The sequence below is a fragment of the Phalacrocorax carbo genome, chromosome 1 (assembly GCF_963921805.1).
Source record: "Phalacrocorax carbo chromosome 1, bPhaCar2.1, whole genome shotgun sequence".
Lineage (NCBI taxonomy): Eukaryota > Metazoa > Chordata > Aves > Suliformes > Phalacrocoracidae > Phalacrocorax > Phalacrocorax carbo.
This window is the reverse complement of record NC_087513.1, coordinates 159,531,603-159,553,400: the sequence shown is the minus strand read 5'-3', so window position 1 is coordinate 159,553,400 and position 21,798 is coordinate 159,531,603. Positions and strand designations below refer to the sequence as shown.

The 21,798-nt window shown below is 35.3% G+C and overlaps 1 protein-coding gene across 9 annotated transcripts in view; it reads right to left on the bottom strand.

The window, feature by feature from the left end:
- Positions 1 to 21,798, bottom strand: part of DOCK9 (dedicator of cytokinesis 9) — a 134,428-nt gene that overhangs the window by 37,230 nt on the left and 75,400 nt on the right. For all 9 annotated transcript variants that reach the window (XM_064440648.1, XM_064440646.1, XM_064440647.1 and 6 more), the window contains exons 24-35: positions 18,486 to 18,601; positions 18,290 to 18,359; positions 18,026 to 18,151; positions 17,825 to 17,896; positions 12,060 to 12,206; positions 11,262 to 11,345; positions 10,549 to 10,660; positions 6,391 to 6,569; positions 5,497 to 5,613; positions 4,633 to 4,753; positions 3,691 to 3,824; positions 361 to 475 (exon numbers count right to left, since the gene is read on the bottom strand). In XM_064440648.1, coding sequence (XP_064296718.1) covers positions 361 to 475; positions 3,691 to 3,824; positions 4,633 to 4,753; positions 5,497 to 5,613; positions 6,391 to 6,569; positions 10,549 to 10,660; positions 11,262 to 11,345; positions 12,060 to 12,206; positions 17,825 to 17,896; positions 18,026 to 18,151; positions 18,290 to 18,359; positions 18,486 to 18,601 — 1,393 coding nt within the window. The remainder of the gene's footprint in view (positions 1 to 360; positions 476 to 3,690; positions 3,825 to 4,632; positions 4,754 to 5,496; positions 5,614 to 6,390; positions 6,570 to 10,548; positions 10,661 to 11,261; positions 11,346 to 12,059; positions 12,207 to 17,824; positions 17,897 to 18,025; positions 18,152 to 18,289; positions 18,360 to 18,485; positions 18,602 to 21,798) is intronic.

Here is a 21,798-nt window from a genome sequence, read left to right as displayed (position 1 = left end):
ATCAAATTCTTTGGTTCCCTGTCACACAGGAAGCTCTGCAGAACGGAGGAACCAGCGAGCCCAAGACTCTTCTACTGATTGTTCTTCACCTCCATTTTCCAAACCGGGCTGTACAATCACACACAAATATTCACTTTCCTATCAAGTCCTTTAGTTACCCTTACACTTTGAAGGAATAATGAGTATTTAACGCTGACAAGGTTTCAGTCAGAGTTTAATTTGATCAATCACACGTTTGTAAAACGCAGCACAACATGGTACCTACACCTGAAATATTCTGATTTTAGAAAGATATTAAAATCCCAGGCATAAATACAACAAATTATTTTGAATTTATGAAAAATAGGTGGAATTACCTACCTTCTGACATACTTCTTAAAATATGAAGGAAACACATGAGCAGACTTTTGATCTCTGCTTGGTCAAGTTTGTCATATCGAACTACAGAACTTCCTAGAGTGCTGCTCTGTTGGTTCTGAAAAGAAAACAGACATATTTTGGCGGAAGAGTTCTTAAACTGATAAAACATTTTAGTTTATTAAATTGCCTTATTAATTCCTGCAACAGAAAAAGGATCTCAGAATGGAGACAAAAATGCTTCATGTAGAGACGGGTCACTGAAGCACACATTGCACACAAGAAGTATACCAAATTAAGCCTCTTCACCTTTGTTTATTTCTATTTCCTTCTTTGTATGAATTTTTTCCCCTCCAGAGGGAGGATTAAGAGGATAAGTTACCTAATAGTGATTATTAGGTATGCCTTTTCTCCTTAGATGAAACACTTTAAAAATAAATGCTACTGTGTTAGGTGATACACATATGCTCCTCTGCTTTTGAAGAGACTTTATGCTGAACTGAAGACTGACCTGCCTCTACAAAATTCTTTCCATTTAAAGATGTAAGAACCTCAAGGAAAACATACATGAATGGCAATAATACACATTCTGGAAGATTAACTACTGATAAACAACTTACCCTTGCCTCATTAAAAAAAAAAACAACACACAAAAAACCCAACAAAACAAAAAAAAAACCACAAACCCAAATTAACCCACAAAAATAAAACAAAAAACTTTCTCCCTGCTTCATTTGTTTATACAATTCCTACACTTGTGGGAAGTTTATCAGCAATGTTCAATACTAAAGTCTATCCAAAAATAAAAAAACCCCAATAACTAATCTTTCAAAATGTGAGAATATATAAATTGAACTTTAGACAAAGACTTATCTGCAAAAGAGTAATTTCCGCACAATCAAGGGTTACAAAATCCTCAGTCTGAGGTTTTTATAGACATACTGTATAAATGTTTGTTTAAATGATAAATTACGCCCTTTTTAGTGCCTAATTCTCACTTCCAACATGAGGACACTTACATGGATGGAAAATGAACCGGACAATTAGAAAGTTTTCTGTAAAGTCAAGAGTCTGGCACAATTGATCTGTGCAACTCCTTGGTTTTTACAAGAAAGTTGGATCATCTTGTCTCCATGACCTTTTTAAAGACACATACCAGTGTCAGAAGAAATCCTTCATATCAAAATTAGAAAAAAAAAACATAAAACAAAAGCATAGACTGAAGAGAGAAAAGCACTTGGTTTCACAAACAACGCGAGAAGTGCCAATACCTCAAGGGTGTAACAACCCTTCCCGGAACACTCCTCACTGAAAGCAGGAGACATGCTAATTCATGAGGGAACATATCACAGCATACACATCAATGGACTGCTGAGCCCTTTAACGCACTCCGTGTGAAAGGGAAGAATTGCTGTCCTAAAATAATCTGTATAAATCTGTCACATACTAGCCATTGAATGAATGCGCAGTGAAGCTGAATGTGAAACTATAATACCTGCCAGAAGTTACTGTAACTTAGGAGGAAATGGACAACTATATACGCCCTGATTATTGTAGACTCTAAAGATCTGACAAACTGTTTATCTTTGAAATATCTCTGGTGAACAAGGAGGTGCTACAATACAGCTTTATGGATACTGAAATAGAGCAGGCAATTAATGAGTTGTAGAACAGAAACAGAATTTGAGGTTCCTAGGCTTTCAGATACTGCCAGAGTACTAGATAATATTCCCTCTAAAATAGTTGAACATGTACATGGATAAAACTAGGACTACAGCTACTCACAAGCTGAATTTAAAATCATGTCAATAACCCATAAAGTATGCATATATTAGAATAGAAACTGGTATACTTCCAGCCAATTCTGATTCCACAACTATGGTTCTACAGTTATTCTGAAAGAAAATTAGAACATAAACATGGGTCTTCAGTAATGATATCAAGCAATGAGCAAAAATTTGAAGATAACGTGCACTGAACAACTGATCTACTAGAAAGAAAGTTTGGAAAGTAATAAATAAGAAGCCAGGATTAAGTATTACTCGGGGAAAATATTAAGAGCATGCAGAACATAAATCCTGTATTGCCTAAATTGGCAGACCAGAGAAGAATTTTCAAAGGATGTTGACTCCTTTGAAAACCCTGTTACTTGGTATAAACACTACACATTAGTAATTAATGACATGACAACTAAGTAATAGATGACAGCATTGCCATTTAGCAACAGTGTACGCACCAGGTATTTCTTTATTTACTTGGTCAATGACAAAGAAGTTTTTTTAGTTCTAGTAACATTAAAGAACCCTAAGACTCAAATTCTGCTTGTATTTAAGATGATTGGATTTTTATGCTTAAATTAAATCATATACATGAACTATTCCAGGTTTGTCATTCAAGGTATTTTACATGGTTACACTCTACGTATTTGGCTTGAGATTCAACTGTTGCAAAGAAGTGGCAAAACAACCAACCACACACTTCACTCAGAAGCTGAACTATAACCAAGCACAAAACCCAAATACTTCGTGTAACTGAAGAGAGAAAGCAGCATGCAAAATTTTCTCTGGCAAAGCTGGAACTGTCAGAAGTGAAAAATCCATAGTAACACGGTTTTTCTTTGCAGGGTGAGAATTTTCTTCTTCTTCTCCATTAGGGCGCATAGCATGAGCAGAGTGCCTTCTGAGAAGCTTCTCTCTCTGCCACACGAAGGCATGTCAGAGTCAAGGGGAAAAAGTTAACATGTTGTGACTTGCACAACAAGATCTAAGAAAATGAAATGTGATCAGTATCAACACAAGCTTTAGAAAGACATGATCGAATGCCTCATAGCTACTGCAGCCACAGCCTCTAATTTGTAACAGCTTTAAAATGAAATGATTTAGAAAAGTCAAACTAATATAAAAGGAATCACCTAGAGAAAGCACAGCAACTGGTTTTTCAACATTTTAAAAATGATATGCACGTGGTGTATAGGACAGGATGGAGCAGAGATCTCCACAAAATCAAAGAAGCTGTCCTAACCAGAATTCAATTCTCTCAAGAGAAATTCAATACACTTCATCCAGTGCCTTTCTCTAGCAAAGAAAACAATTGCTTATGTCTCTACATTAAAAATCTCTTTGTATTTTCTCCAAAACATCTTAATAATTGCAATGCAAAAAGACTATATATGATAATTATTTTGCAAATGAAAAACTTCTGTAAATTATGGCTCTACAGTTATTCTAAAAAGCTCATTCCCAATGGAGATTAGAGAAATTAACTCCTATGAGAATTAAGAGGCAATTTTAGGTATACACCTTGGGGTTTTTATTTTGGTTTGGTTTTTTTTACCTTGTCAAGAGAATTGCTTTTCTCACTGTGTCTTTCTGGGAGACTGTTTCCCGAGTCTGTACTTATAAGAGAGCCTCTTGAGTCAGCATTCCTCACACTATTAATATTTGGAGTTGACGTGGTATATGGGGAAGCTAAAAAAACCCAAAACAATATAAAAGTCTCAGACAATACATATACAGAAAAAAGTTACTCCATAGTTTAGTTAGACTTCTAAACCCACCTTATATGCATAAATTATTAAGAAAGCAAATAATTAATTCCATTAAGTTACTTATAATGAAGACAAACTTATTCTAGAATTTCAGCAAAGTATTTTTATGTACCTACACACAGACTGTGTACAACTAAAATGCTTAAAAGAACATGTAGCAATACATACACACTTACATTTAGAAGCATATATATTTAAAAACTTCCCCTTCCCCAGTTTGGGTTGTTTGTTGTTTTTTTTTTTTTTAATTGACGAGGAAGTGACAGAACTAACTACAGCAGACAACAACAAATAGAAAAACACATTAGGACAACAGACATTAGGATGCCCACAAGTGCACGAGCAGCACTCCATTTACAGGGGTCTCTAACATAATGTACAAAATTGTGGATTATGGCACTCTTGCCATAAGTGACTCCTGTTTCTCTTCAGCAAGACAAAAACTATCGTGTTTGACAGAGGAAACAGCAGCTCTCTCAAGCAAATAGCTTTAGTTTCAAATAGAAAACCAAAGCCAAAAAGATCACAAAATATTTTGTGTACAGACGGTGAATTCTGACCCATGCTGAACAGCTGATTGCATTAGGGTTCTGTTAATGAAAGTAGCAGTAACATTCAAGTATGTATGCAGAAAGCAACCAAATTTGAACACAGCACAATTATTTCTGGTAACAAATGAAAAAGGAAACTGGTTCCTTTTTTAGTTATTTTATTTTTTAAGTGCTTACCAATGCCAGAGATAACACCAAATAGATCTTTCGGAAGATTGTTATCCAATGTGTTTCCTGATTTTTGTGGTGTTACTAGCTGACTTGCAGTTGGCAAATTAAGTGCATCATCCTTTGCACTCTGTTTGGAAAAAGAGGAAAATGTGATTATTGTTTTCCAGCATTATGGACTTAGTGACTATGACATACTTTATCTTCTAGAGCAGTATGTGTTATTTATTTCTTAAATTTTAATTTTTATTAAATATGTTCAAATGAGATGTTCAAGTGTTTACACAAGCCTGGGATAGCCTAAAACTTAAGATACCTCAGGAAGCGTTAAAGAAATGAATATTCCATTGAATTTTAAACACTATAAGCAGTTATTTCCAAAAGACACAAATTATTTTATTTCAAACATCCAAACACTTCTCTTGTTGGAAGGGTGTTGTGAATTTCTTTCTTAATACCAAATGGTACACAGCAAGATACAGACAAAATTAAAATACATTAATAATTAAATCTTAGATTCAATAATTGTATGCAACTACATCAATATTCACTTTCACATGCAATCTGTGTGGCCTAGCATTCTCCAAAAATCTTCAGAGGTTCCAGTAGAGATCAATAAGGGCACTGTAACCTGTATGTAGGACCAAACTAGCCAATTATCATGTTAGACACAACTTAGCTGGGAAAGAGAAACTGCAGCTAAAAATGTAAAGGTTAATTAAGCTGTTAAGATCAGAAGAAGCAAGAACAAACTCGCAGAATTCTGAAGCTTATGAAACTCTTTTTGCCGGAAGTATGCAGTGTTTCGTGTACAGGTTACCAATAAGTTACGATAAAAATAATTCAGAACACCAAATAGAAATGGTCACTCACATTGCTGGAAGGGTTAACAGGAAATGGAGACACATCTTTAACATTGATTCGCTGAACATTTTCTATGAGCAGTCCAAACAGCGGCAAATACATAGTGGCTATTCTTGCTTGATGGCCCTAGATAGAGTTTTAAGAGTTTATTAACAAATTACAGATTTAGTTTTTAACCACCGCCTTTTTTTTAAGCTATTCACCCCTAAATTACAGAAAAAGAGCATTTAATAAATATTTGCCAAGCCAGAGCCCACATTCGTAAGTTCATAAATGGTAAAAGCAGTGACCATCACTGTATTTCAGTCTAATTTACAGCAGGTCACTAAGTTTTATTTACTGTTTCAACATAATGCAGAAAACCCCCTAAATTAATGTGATTTTAGCTAAACCAACCAAGTAAATTAATATTACGTAGCTTGATAAGTTAATGATACCTTCCATTAAAATTTTATGGCTTCTCCGCAGCTAAGCTGATGTTAAAAAAAGTCAGGAAAATGAAAATAACTCAAAATTTACTACTATGAGTTGTAACTTTCTTATATTCATTTAACAAATAACAGATAGTGGAAGGACAACTGCCAAATATTAAGAGCTAATGTTTAATGAAAATAAGAGCTTTAAAAATGTTCACAAAAATCTGATTAAGAACAGGAGTTGGATTATACTGTGCTAAAAATGTAATAAACACAAGTAATTAAGTTAAAAGGTGCTTTGAGCTTTCATTTGGTAAAAATATGGGATTTGCAGATTGATTTTGATACAATTTTTATACATATTTCCATCACAGTTTGAACAGAAATAGCATTGCTACAAATTAACAAGTTTTTTGTCAAAGAAAAAAACTATCTGTGCACACTTAATCTTTATTATTGTGTACTACTAGCATAGCAATACACTTACCCTGGAAGCATATCTATCATCAAAAGAATGCTTTATCATCAAATTCTTGAGCACGCTAATAGCAATCTGCCGCACGTCTCTGAACTCTTGTAATGCATTGCCCACCTCCCTTAGAAGCAGTCCCACTAAGAAGTGATTTTTACAGAACTCATCAGTTAATGAATAGTCCAGGTGAAGGTCTGGAAGCAAAGTACAAGTTCTATGTAAGGAATGGTATTATTTAAATCAATTTATCAATTACCTTAAGGCTGACCTAAAACATTCCCAAAATTATTGACAAACTCATATATATTAGTTTATATAATATATATTCATTGTTATCCACATATCCCCAGACCAATTCACTGCATAATGATGCATTTATTAAACAGACGATGATATATACACACTCAGCAGATGCTGGAGAAATCTAAATACATTATATTAAAAAATAATATTTTAAATACTGTCCAATATTCAAAAGTGTTATTAAATTTATCTGGATCAGCATCTTACAACTCCAAATTCAAATTTTAAATCTATATTCAGGCACTGAAAATACAGCCAGTGCACAAAGGTTTTGCACATTTGATCTTTCAGGAATTTAGTTGTATGGTAGAAGTAGAATTTAATTATTAGTCTGTAGTTCAGTGCTAAGTTAGTAAATTTGAAGGACTGAAAGCAAAACATGGATTAAGAAGTTTTAGATTTCTGTACTGCAGTCTTAAGATCCTTCTTCATTACCTTACACATATATCTATTATGACTATAGACTCTAAACCCTGCTAACACAACTGTGATCTTGGTTAATTGATATTTTAAAATAAAATGGTCCCAAAAATTTGCAGTGTGTAGCAAAAGTGGAATGAAGAGACTGCATCTGCAACACACATGTCCAAATTAAGCAATTTCTTCTCAATATATGAGAACACAAAAGGACACAATAATATTTAAACAAGATAACTTAAATGAACCTACGGAAATGAGATCTACATTGTAAGACAATAGCCAATTTTGTGCTACAATTAAACATTACTATATTTTCCAGAAATGTTTCTATATTCAGTGTTAATTACAATAGAATTGGAATGAAAAAACATCTTATTTGAACATTTGTGCTTAAACCACTGCAATGCAATTTTATTTCATGAAGTATTTCTAGTAGCAGCTAACTGTAAATCTATACTAAGCCCCATATAGATATATAGCTATTATATAGACACATACACACACAAAAGCCCAGCATATCTGACACAGCAAAGTCAAACTACTCCCCTTTAGAAGTATTTTTTTTGTATAATAAAATAATCCAATTCATTTATGTACTGAATATATGACAGCTTAAGAGAAACTTTAGTATGATGATCTTATTTATTAGAATGGATTTATGTTTAAAATTTCAGCTCAGGAGGTGTTCAAGAGTTTCTCATATTCATTGTCATTGTTCAATACAGTAATCAAAAACCAGATGCTAATCTCAAAGCACTTTCATTTTTCAAAGGACTCTCCCACTAAGGGAATCCACTAAGTCAGAAAGAAACATGGATAAGTCGGCACAGATACTCTACAGGCCTTCCTGTAGAACTTAAGACTTAAAAGCCAACCACATCACCTGAAATCTCTTTTGCTTGAGACAGCAACACAGAGCCAGAAACACTTCCAATAAAGGTCTTCTTTCCTGGCTGAACTCCTAGTTCATCAGGGAGCAGCATTTTACACTGTTCTTTATTGTATAATCAGAAACACTGTTTTCTCCGGTTTTGCTCTTTTCTTAGGATCCCTAAACCAACAACTCATAGTTCCTTTCCTATGGAAATATTCATGCAGTGTTTATCCAAGCCACTCCCGAAGGCTGAAAAAGCCAAAGGGAGAAACAAGTTCTATGCAGCTGTCCAGCTTGTAGTCTCAGATCTTGTCACCACCTTGATGAAAGCATTAATTATACTCCACTAAGCCAGCAGATTCTACTGAACATATATTTCAGAAAAAAATAACCTAATCTACAAAAATATAAATGTTAGGCAGGTTTGCTTGGTACTTGTAAAAGCACCCTTCCTCACCTCTGCTTATTGATTTCTGCTATAGTTCAATGCCTGGAAGAAATTAATAATGTCTTCACAGCCACAAATACAATGGCTAATGTACTGTTTGTTTTGGCACAAGGCTAGATGTACCAGGAGTCCAGCTGGGCCAAACAGGGCATTCATGACTGAGCTCCAGTGGAGAGAAAAAGAAGTGGTGTGGTGGGGGGGAGCACACATGAGGTGGAAGCAAGAACAAGCTACAGAAGAGACATGTAGAAACATTGATCAAGTATGCAGGGATAGTGCCAGGGAAGACAAAGCTCAGCTACAGCTGAAACTGGTAATGGACATCAATGGCAACAAGAACAGCTTCTACTACTACATTAGCATTAGAAGCCTGAATATGGCTTTTATAGCCTAAAACATGGGATATCTGCTGAATGGGAACTGTGATTTAGAAAAAGTGGACTTGGGTAAGGCTGAAGTACTCCATACCTTTGTTGCCTTATCATTCACTGCCATGGTTCCCAGGCCTTAAGAGTCTAGAGACTAGCTTCAAGAAAAAATATTATTAGCAGTGGATGAGGATCAGGTCAGGCATCTCCCAGGAGACCTCCAGTCACGCAAATCCACAGGACCAGATAAGATGCTGAGAGAGCTAGCTGATATCATTGGAAGACCACTCACTACCACCTTTGTTAAGCCATGGTGATCAGGGGTCTCCCATAACCTTGCGATGACTGAAGGTAGACATTGCACACATCTTCAAAAAAGGGCATGAATAATTCAGGGAACTACAGGCTTCACTTTGGTCCTTGGAAGAGCCATGGAGCAAGTCCTCTTGGAAGCCCTTTTTCAGCAAGTGAAGGAGAAAAGTGTGATTGGGAATGGCCAGGATAGATCTACCCAGGGTAAACCATGCTTGACTAACCTGTCTTCTACAATGAACTCACTAGATCAGTAGATAAGGAGAGAATAGCAGAAGTCCACATGGTCATTGTGTCCAAACTGGGAAATTACAGTCTAGGTGAATAGACACCTAAATGTGCAAAAGAACTAGGTGGATCATTGGGCTCAAAGGTTGGTGGTTAATTGGTGGTACTCTACTTGGAGACCAACTACAAAAGAGTTTCCCAGGGTCCATCCTACTTAATACTACTTCATCAATGACCTGAAAGAGGAGATGGAGTGCACCCTCATCAAGTTTGTGGATGGGTACAGTCCGTATGCTTGATAGCAGGGCTGCATTTCAGAAGAATCTAGATTCTACAGGAATGGGTCAACAGAAACATCAATTGAATTCAACAGGGACAAATGCAAAATTCTGCACGTGGGATGGACGAACTTCCTGCGATGGTACCAGCTGTAGAAAGACTAGCTTGGGAGCAGCCGTGCTAAAAAACACCTAGGGGTCCAGGTGGACAGTAGTTTTAATAGGAGTTAGCATGGCATCCTGGCAACAATGGTGGCTAACAGCGTACTGGGCTGTATCAACAGGACATAGCCAGTATATCAAGGGAAGTGTTTATTCCTCTTTACTTGGCATTTGTCAGACATATCTTAAATACCATGTATAGTATTTGGGCCTTGTACAAGAAGGATCTTAACTTGAGTGAGTTCAGTGAAGGATCACCAAGGCAGTTAAAGGGCTGGAGCACATGCCCTATCAGGAGAAATTGAGGGAACTGAGCTTGTTCCCTCTGGAGAAGGGAAGGCCTGAGATGATCTGAGCAGGAGGTTGGACTACAGACCTACTGAAGTCCCTTTTAACCTGAATGGGTATATGAAAAAAAAGTAACAAGTACACCAAGCCTCACACTGCACATCTACCTACAGGGGTGTTGTAGGCTTCCACAGCTAGTGAACAAAAAGCTAACTCATAAAAAACCCAAACTTGATAATCATAGCAGGCAAGGGAAGCAGAGTCAAGGATGGAGTTTATCATATCTTTCAATGACTAGATACTATGAATAAATTACTCTGCTACCTAAACTATACCTTTAAGTTTAAATGAAAGGATTATAATTTTAGGCTTCCATTTAACAATTTTGAGGTTTCCAACATCTCATAGACCTGAAGTTACACAGTCTACATGTCTAATAATAAAAAGGTGACATCTAAGAAATATATCATACACTTCTTCAGAAGAATTTACCTTGGTATCTCTGAACTCTGCCTTTTCCAAATAGCATTGGTAGATTCAAAGGTATGTAGTGCTCATGATTACAGACTACACGGAGAAATTCAAATTTGAATTCAAAAAGAGTCTGAAAAAAATAATTTTAAAGTCTAAATTAAACATCTGATGCAGTGATTTGAATAGCACATTAAAAACAGCTTTCTAACACAAAAGGGTGATTTCTCTCAGTCATGCAGTGTGAGGGATATAGACCTGTCAAAGTTCCATACATCATATAAAATAATTCCACCACAATACATACTTGACAACTGGATATAGTTCTATTTACTGTTCCTATTGTCCAAAGTTATTTAAGTTTACTAACATATTATGTATTGAAGTAAGAAGAGTTTGGACAGAAAAAATTCTTTGGATATCTGGTACATGCTTTCACTGCTACAGTAAATGTAAGCAACTTATCAGATATCAACTCTTCCAACTTCAGCCTTTCTCACATTCATGTTTAAAATTTCTGCTGAGTGTTGTACCCCCAAGCCCCCAGCACTTGCACCTGAAGATGGGAATCAAAATATGAAAAAGTGATTTGATGGGAAAAAAAATGCTCTGGATACAGCACGGGGACTTCTAACATAGCTGGGAAGAAGCCCGAAGACTTAATTCAGGACTCTATCTACAGGCATCAAGAGGAGGCAACTCCTAAAAACAGTTTGTTGAAAAACAGTGAGTACCTTCGGATCTCCTGGGGCAAAGCAGTTGATGTAGTTATTGATCTGCTTGAAAACAAAGCCTCTATCCATAAAAGTAAAACACCTCTGTGGAAAACAAGCAAAACCAAGATGGAATTGATTTAGTATTGTCTCAGTGCTCAGTAATAATATTTCTGTATTTAATAAGTATATTTTCCAAACACATTATTGGTATTTCAGTTTGAATATAAAAACCAATAAAACAAGTAAAATAAATATATGTATACACATATGGATTCCAAATTCCCCCTTACAATGCAGAATGTAAACAAATTGCAAATAAAAAGCAGTTTGAAGATAAGAACTCTATATTGTCAGAAATGAAAATTACATGCTACTAGCAGCTTTATCTACCATTTTATTTCCTGTCCTTTTTTCTCCCTACTGGATCTTATTGGCTGAAAAAGGAAAGGCACTGAAAGACTGTCTACATAAAATGCATGTAAATAAAACACTACTTAATCCTTTTGTAGGATTAGAAGGTAACCTAGATGATATTTTTAATGGAAAATTAAAAAAAGAAAAATCAAAATAAATTTTTACTTATTTTGATAAAGTATCGGTTAATTTAAAAAAATATCCAACTTTGGAATAGATGTCTTCTTGATTACAGAAGATGCAAATTATACTTCAATGCATTTTAACTTGGACATATAATTATATTTTAAAAGAATTATGCATATTCAGTTTTATGAGTTGGCTTTAAGATTCTTTAAAACCCATGAAGAAGGAGTATTACTGAAAAAGTAATATCAGACCCCAAGTCGCTTGTGTACCTACTTTTATAAAGGCAGCAAGGCTATGGTTTGCATTTTTTGAAGCCTCTGGATTGTCTCTGTACTTCTGAGTGATGTGTGGCATTAGCATATTAACAACTGTTTCAACTGCATGATGAAAGGAAGCGGAAAATCTCTGGTTTCGCAACAGCTAGAAACAAATGCAGATCCAATATTTAATACGGTTAATAATAAAATTGATCAGAAAATTTACTTTAGATAACATATAGATAACCTGACGGAGAGGGGAGGCACAGAAAGTTTTAAAATTTGCTCATTTGTAATTTTCTTTAAATTTTCTTTAAATTCAGGAACTTTCTAGACTGGGGAGGGGGGAAAAGGACATTTGATTAATAGAATATATTACGGCATGCACTAACCTCTGTTACTAAAATTCAAGCAAGGCAATCTTTGATCAAAAAACACATGTATAGAAGTTTTTAAGTATAATGCATCAACATTTTTCTATACAGCAATAAATTTGATGACAGAAGCTAAGAATAAAAGGAATCCTTTAATTTTATCTATTTTCCTTTCCAAAGCAGACACCAGCTGGTTCACATATACTAACTGCATTCTCAGACTCTCTTTTTCATCTTGGGGCGGGGGGGGGGAACACAAACAAAACAAACAAACAAAAAACCAAAACAAAACCAACAGTGTTTGCTGTTCTGCAACTGTATTTTAAATACCTCCTTTGCCTTTTGCCATTGTGGAAATTCTCAAACATTCTTATTTCTTGCTCATTAGCAACCTCAAATCTCAGCTCTTTCAGGCTTCAGAATCTTACTCTCCATGTTTTTAAGTTTCCACAATCAGAACTATTTTCCCTTACTTTTAGGTAGTTTGCCAATTAGCTTAAAAGATTTCCTTTACATTCACAATTTCTTCCTTTCCGCTCACCATCTATATTATCTTCATCAATGACTTCGTACATTCTGACCAGTATTGGTCAGGAAGTTCTCTTCAGCTTTTTGGCACTGCAGAGCCTCTTATTTCTAGACATCTTACAAACTTTAATAAAGATTCTGTCTTTTGTCTGAAGGGATGTAACGACAGGTGGTGTGAGGTTGAAGAAGTGAAGAAGTTGACTTTGAAAAAACTGTCTCAACTGTACAGTCATTATGTTTTTTCTGTCTGAAAACTGAAATCAAAACATCCGAGTGCTCTGAACACTTTATTTTTTAAACACTTTTTTGAACTATATGGAATGTAGCATTCCTAGGCAGAACAAGTCATTGTCAAGACCCTGCATAAATCAATGGTTACACAATTTGCTCCCTTTGTGTTTGAACTGTCCTCCAAAGTCTCTAGTCTCTAGTTCTGTTTTAAAAAAAATATTTTGAAAAAATAGATATTAAGGTTGAAAAAGAAACCTGTATAGATACCAATAGTACTCATTAATAAAATAGCATTTAAAGATTAAAAATTCTGTTGGTAGGTATGCCAGTCAGTGTCCTACAATATTCTTGTAACTCAGTCTTTGGTGGACAGCAATTAAATATTTTCAAAAACATTACAAAATTCTTGCTATAGAAATAATTTTGCTGTACCCAGAAATGTATCTTTTTATCAGATCTCCTAAGTAGGAAATATCTGAATGCATGTTCCATTTATTACTTCACCCAGTATGACACAAAAAAGCTAGTAAAAAAATTTATTCGATACTTAAGGGGCTTGTAAATCAAGAAGCGATGTTCAGGGTCAAGGATAGATGTAAATAACAGGTGAGTTCTGCTCCTTTCTCCTTCATGTCACAGGGGAGATGACAATAATGTTAGTTCTAAAAGTGGAAGCATCTTTTTTTACATGATATGTGGAGACAACAGCGAAAATCTGCCATAAAAAGTCACTCCAGTAATTTAGAAGCTATGAACCTTACTTCATGTTATTGCAGGGGAAGAATGAGAAAGAACAGCCATTCAGGGTGACACACAGCAAAGTACTAGAATCTAAAGGTGCATGTTAAAAGAATTTGTTCCCTTTGTACAATTGGACAGTTCATATTTGGGTGTTGCTTTTGAAGATACTATTAAAAACAAACAAAATAGTAACCTGAAATGTACACCTAGCACACAGAACACACTACTCATTAGAAACCAGACAGGTATTTTCCAGCATAAAGCTTACGGTTTTGGGGGTAGAGTTCTTTGTTCAGTTTGGTTTTTTTTTTATTTCCTCTTCAGGTAGAATTACTACATGTTCCTACACCTGTAAGTCCTAACAAAAAATGTGGCAACATTTTGGTAGTTTCAGTGCTGAATAAGAAAACCTCTGCATGAACCGTTATCATCTTAGAAAGATCTATGGCTACAGAACCTACTAAATGTACAAAAAAACCTCACTGCGCACCCTTAATTTCTGAAATAAGAGTCACACTCTTTCCGTGCTCAGTATTTTCTCAGCCTACCTTCTACAAAATGCATGTTTACAATTATGCTGTTATGAGGTAGAGCAAACATTCATTAAAATGAAATTATATAAATTTTTAGCCCACCTAAAGAATTTCATAGGGCAGAAAGATTACTTAAAATGAACGAGACTTTTTCAGAATTTATACTATCATATAACCCATGGAATAGACAAAATTTGATGCAACAAGTTGATGTAAAATATTACTTAAAGGAAGGTCATAATTCCTAGACCAATCTTTAGAAATATAAACATACACTGAATTGTCACCTGCCTCCATCTTTTAGTGCATTTTAATGAAAATCCTAAGCTTACTTATAACAACCCTTAGAAATCCATCTCAGAAGACCAGAGTTTGACAGTGTGCGATTTATAGTATGTAATAAATCACAAAATGAACTGCTCAGTCTTTCAAGGACAGAAAAGCTGAGGCCATTAGGTCTCAGCTATTGATTGTTACTATTAAAAAAATAAAATAATCAGTGCCTTCTCTTAGAGTTACTTAGGTCACTTTGACATCAAAGAGATGGAGGCCTTTCTGAGTAATGGGTATGCATGCCCCAATTCACACTGTATTTCTGTAATACCAGGTAACCAAATCAGTCTTCAGCATCTGTAACTGACACACTGTTCCTTTACTGACCTTGTTTTCCCTAAAAGTCTTGTTAAATGAATTTGTTCCTCAGACGTAAGTGCTGGTGCTCTCCAAATATAATTTATTACTAGGATTACGTTGGCCAGTAAAGATACATTAGGTTTTAGCAAATGAGTCATTATAGCACTTCTGGAGGAAAGAAATAATAATTCAGAAATTTAAAAAACTATCAAGAGCTAGTAGTAATGTGAATGCTCATCAATGGGAGTATGCCATACTATACAAGAGATGCAGATTATATGGGAGAGAATACTAAAAGCATGGACACTGATGGGCTCATTCTGAAAAGTAAATTGTGTTTGTTTTTTTGTTTGTTTACACAGACTCCTGCTTTAAAAAAGATTATATTCTACTGTACTTATTTTATCCACCATCTGATCTCAATTTAAAAATGCAAGCCCTATTGTAAGGAAGTTATACTTAAATTAAGGAAATGGGTTTGCATGACAGCAAGTTAGTGGTTTCTTTGAAGCTTTTTTAAACCAATATGCTGTTTCCAAACTTGTGAGGACGTCTGTAGGTTTGTTGTAATCAGAAAAAATTTTATAAACTTTGTTTAGCCAAGCAAAAACAGCATGTTGTTGTTTTTCAGAGTATTGCCTACCAAATCCAATAGAAAACTTCCTCAAGCTATGCAAGTTTCACAGACACCATGTTTTGAAAACGTTGCCCAGATGCACCACATTCCGTAACTAGAAAAACTGTATCCTTCTCACAGATCTGAATACTGTAAAATAAAGAATACTGCCAGCACTGTAGGGTAAGTACCAAAACCAACAAAAACTCTTCTTTTTTTAAAATATAATTTTTAAATTTTAAAATTTGAATATAATTTCAGAGTCTCTAGAAAATTTGTTTTAAATAAGGAGTGTTTTCTGCTTTATAAGATTATACTTAATTTCAGTTGAATTGATTTATTTAATTACTACAATTAATTTAACTGATTACAATACACTGAAAATAGCAAGGTGAAATAAGAAATAGCCCATTCACAGAGTGAAAAGAAGCACAAACTCCTTCCTCAAGGAACCTGAAATCAATAATGGAAATTCAAGTTTAAAGATCCTGAATTATCTGAGCAGATACTATGAAATAGAAAAAAAAGTGAAGAACAGAAAAAAGCTCATCTGAATATTTTTCTTTCTTTGGTTTGAATTAACAGTATTTGTTACTGAAAGTCAGAATAAAACATAGCTGGGCAGACTGAGGCGGGGGGAAGTTAAGCTTAAAATACACAATCAGTTTTGCTACTAAACGAGAAGCCTTACAAACTGACTAAGCTCCTCGTGTACTCCAGAACAGTGGGAAAAAATAGTTATGCATGTTACAGATTTTTCTCCATATTTAATTCAGAGTGTTAAAAAACCCATTCCTTTTATTTCTACAAAAGGTGCAAGTGCTGAAGCTTGGCATCTTCACTGTGTGATGTATTTCAGCAGAATGCATAGTTCAACTTGAATCCATAAATCATGCTCCTCTTCTCTAATATTATGATATTCTGCAAATTATGTATCAGTAATTAGTGCTAAAATTAGTCCCGTTGAATACTGTATTAAGGCAGATTTAATTATTTACTACTAGATAGCAGTCAGTCTGGTGATACAATAATTCTAACTAAAAGTAAACCAGTAACATGAACAGGAAAATATTTTTATTCTCTTAGTATTCTAAGTAAAAGTGGTGGTTACTAAGATTTGGACATCAGACACATTACTTTAGAGAATATCTAATGATGAAAAATTAATTTGACCAATTACCACATGGAGTTCACATGCTTCTTAAATGAAAAATTAATCAATTACTTCTTTAAAGATTAAATCTACTGAAATAGAAAAGCCCAGATACTCAAAGTTGAACTGGGACTCCAACTCTACTGATCATACCACAGCAGAACAGTATTAAGTGTAGCACTCTAAAGCTTTTTTCCTGATCACTGTCCAATTATTTTTTTTCCCCCACGTACTTCAGACTTCCAGTTATGTTCTAAATACACAGTGAAAATACTGATAAAGATTTCAGAACAACCTGGTGTGTTGCTCAGCTGGGACTATTTTGTGTACTTGAAACTTTACTTTCAAGACTTGCTTTAATACAGAAGTAAACAAACTAAAAAGCTGCCACCATTGTAAGAAAAATACTGGTTTTAGGCCAAGCTGGCAGAAAAATGCCTGTTTCTAAAATTTCATCATTCTCCTTCCAGCATAGGAAATAACACAGAATTAAATATTGATACTTATTGCATACAGAAGGACCGTAAACTGCATGATTCACTGTTTTCAGAGTAATTTTACATCACAGCTACTGTACTGCTCAGGAAAAAGCTCATGTATTTTTGGGTAGTACTTACTTCAAAGTCCAGTGTTATCTGTTCCTTCCAGCTGTGTTGTACCATAAGTATTAAGAAATCTTACTAGAGAATACGATGATTCACACAGCCTGCTCTATTGTATGAATTTCAAGGGCTTTCTATCCTTTTATACTAATATTGATTCTAGCCCTGTAGTTTTTTTCTAATATTTCAACTGTTTTCTCCTGCTGCTTTGCTCTTTCCCTCCCTTTCTTATTAATAAAGTTATTATATATAAATCATAACCATGTATATATTTTTTCTTCTAATATGCAATAAAGATATTATTGGAGAAAGAAGATACTATACCAATTCTCTTTAGAATAACTTTTTTTTTTTTCAAAAGTTGACATACCTTCACTTTAGAGTTTTCTATCAAATGCTGAGCCATTGATTTTATCAGAACTTCAAAGAAAAACCACGAATACTGCAGAGAAAAGAAAACATTCTGTAAAATTGCCACGTGCATTCAACAGCTATTTCAATACAATCAGTTCCTATTCTTCAGTTACGACCAGATAAGAACATACAGTAGAATGTATAGTTCAATATATACCTTAAGTAGCTTGTTGCTTGTAAGGAAGTCAGCAGATGGCTTTAAAATTGTTGTCATTGACTTTGTCAATTCTTCGTGTACTGTCTTATATTCAGAAGCAACGTAGGGTTCAGCTTTATAAGCATACTTGGGGAGGAAAACCAGAATATAATATGAAACTATGACATAATATGAAAGAATTTAATTTAAAGAGATGCAACTAAATTTAAATATACTCTTTTTAGAGAAATAAAACCCAGAAACATTTAATTTATTTTTACCTACCTTGACATAAGATCTCAGGTAGCTATCCAAGCCTTCTTCATGACACTGAGCAACGATATGGATAATAACCCTAAGCAGAAGTCAGAAACCAAGTAAGCCTACAAAGAAAGCTATGATTGCCATAGCAAAAATGCTACTTAGTTAGATTTATGTGATAACCCAGTCATCACTCTATGAAGCACTTAAAATTCTTTACCTTGTCACATTGACTGCAACTTCTTCTTGAGTTGCTCTAGTAAGAACTCTAAACAACTGGTTTAGAACAGTTGGCAGGAAAGCTATCATCACATGGCCTTCCATAGCATGAAGGCTCTAAAAGAAAGCAGTAATACCGTCACTCGCTTGAAACAATGGCATTTAAATCACGAGTCTGAAACGATAAAATTTAATGCAAGTCTTTTTCCCAAAATACACACTGCTTGCACTATTTGGTGTTAATTACCTGAAATACTTCACAGAACGCAATTGAGAATAGTTTCCAACATAAATATTTGGTAAATATTTTCTACATTAAGTTAGGGATAAAAATTAGCTTTTATTAAAAGCATTTTAGAAGTAGTTATTTGTACTTTTCCAGTGAAATGCATACTAGGTAATTTTTCAGTGAAAAGACTACCTGTGTACACTACCTGTAAGCTGACAGATGCTCTGGTATGCTTTGCTATTTCATCCACCAACGCAGACATTTAGCAAGCAGAAGTTTCACAAAAACATACAGATTGCTTACCTGTGGTAAGTGCAATACTAGTTATACTAGTTACTGCAAAACAATAAAACTAATATGGTAAAAACCAGAAGGAATTAAAATCACTAACTACCTAATGCTGGAAACTGGAGACACTGAATTACTAACCACTCAACTACTTCATGATATGCCTTTGCATTCCATTACTTGCAAAAGATATAGACGTAACCACCCTGACATAGAAGGCAGTGTGTGGAGTTTCATCCTACATTGTTTTACAGTGCAAAATTCCCTGGAGCTAAAGGGATTTTGACAAAATAAGAGAACACTTGCTCAACATGCATACAGGCAACAAATTTCAAGCATTTCCATTCAGCATTAAGTAGCTGTCTGGTCTTTGAATGTTTGCCTGTATGTGCATTCACACTATTCAGGACTCAAGAGAGTCTTCCTTTCTACACGATCTGTGATTTTTCTTGGAAACAGCAGTCATATGCTACAGCATGTTTTCTATAAGCCTTGAACATCAGAGCATTGGGTAAATATGCAAATGGAACCTCAGCTCACACTTTTGCCCAGGACGCAGGCATTTTTTGGTAAAGGCGCTGTTTTAAGTAGGACTCTGAAGTGGACTCCTAATCCAGCTTCTGATGCCTTTGAGTATTAAGTTACACTTAGACTGCCAGAAGTAGCTGTGCCCTTGGATCAAACAGGCAGAAAAGGAGGTAACCATAAGCAGATACCTCAATTTATGAGGTGCTAAGTGATGCTTGGGCTCATGAAACATGAAGGAGAGTATACAAACACTTTGAGTCAGGTGAGTCTCAGAAAACTTTTAATTAGAAGTGTCAGATGGTGCTTACACAAAATCCTGTTAGGGAGGGCAAGAGCAGAAAGAAGAGAGAACAGGAGAACACTTGTCATGTTCAGTAACCCAAGCTGCTCTGCCAGAAGCAAACTGACTACATGGAGAAAAGTAACACCTAAGTATTTTGAAGTGTCATTGCCATTACAGCATAGATATTATTACAGAAAACTGTCACCAGCAACCAGAATCATTGATCCTTAGAGAACATTTAGCACTCAGGATGGCCAGGTCTGGCACAGGTAGGTACAGGCCAGGCTGACATGCAGAAGGCATGCTCTCAATATACAGAAGTAGTATAAAAAGTATTTGGGTCCCTGCAAGGCCTAGTTAGACAGGAGTTTGGCCCAATGGAATTGAGAATAGCCATAATTTGTAGCTGACACAGAAGACAGCATTTGTTTCCTGTTACCATGAAGCAAGGCAATAAAATCAATATACGTTAATCTAGTGGTGTGGAACCTGTTCGTACTGTGTGGTGAGAATGTTCTGGTGTTTGACAACAAGCTCTTGCTCTGCAGTTGCATTATTCTGTCCCAGGGATTTTGGCAAGACATGGTCTTGTCACTGAACCTAAAGATTTTACTAATGTGGAGGTAATATAAATATAAATAAAGCATTTAAGCAAAGGAATAATCTACCCAAATATATTACAGTATATGTGATCATATAAAACTTAAGTAAATGATGTGATTTTAGAGTGATCTGAGGAAGTGTTCTTTTGAGCGTTCCCTAAAATGATACTTAAATACCTGATGGCCACTTTGTTCTACCAGACTAACAAGACTTGTTAATATCAAGATGAGAATCAAGCCTCTGATTCCAGCCTACTGTCCTTTTTGATGATCAGCAGGTAGCAAGATCTGAATCTGAAATTGCTATGCTAGTCCCTGAAAGAGATTTTGATTATATCAGATTCAAGTAGAGCTCTGGTAAACTTAAGAAACAGAGGGATTTCTCAAAGTACTGTGAATCCAGATGAATAAAATAGGTAAGAAACTGACTGAGGATTGTTTACAAGCTCCTGAGGTAAGGATCCACCAACTGCCCACAAAATACAGGATTGTTCCATTCCTCGTAACGCGAGCAGTCACTGCTGCCAGGACCTTGGTAAAGAGTTTCTCCATGGTAAGCAAGCTGTTTTTTTAATAGTAGTGATTTAGACTTGTCATGTATGCAGAGATTTAAGTAATAATGGTTCTTTTCATGTAACATCTGACTGTTTCCCAGACTAACTGCCTTATATTACAGCACCAGAAAGAGCAAATTCTGTCTTTTCACCTGAAGTTATCAACAAAGATATTCAGTTCCCTGAGGTCCAGTATGGGCAGCAATCCTTCCCTTTTTGATACCAGAAAATATCTGCCATTTTCTCTGCCACCTCAAGTAGCAAGAACACTACACCCCTTGAAAAAAAGTGATGGAAATGATACTGACAATTTTAAAGACGTTCACTGAGCCACAGGTCAGAGTCTAAGACCTCTAATTCATGATGACAGATACTCAGAGCTTCGTACAATTAGTGCCGCAGAAAGCAGTGGAAGTAAGGATGGCACCAAATCCAAAATTATCAAGGAACTCAAAACAGATACTTTAAGTAAGAAACACAGAGAAATGACATATCAAATCAAGAATGTCAGTAGCAGAAAGCCAAGTAAGAGGCATCTTTAGTGACTCATTCTAAGTAACCACCAGGGACGGTGAAGTTCAGCTACAAGACTATTTGTTCTTCGCCTTACCCTTTTGATGTGAAGCTACCATGGCCAGAATCGCTTCTAAGGGTTTGTATTATTGTCATATGCTTTGCCAGAACGTTTTGGGATTGCAAAATTTCAGAAAGATATGGACAAATAGTGAGAAACAGGTCTTGTCAGTAAAAAATGGTGATAAAAAAAGATGTATTTCCAAAAGCACTTGTTCTATCTTCCTGCTGTTAATGTACTGTGTCCTGGTTTGTAC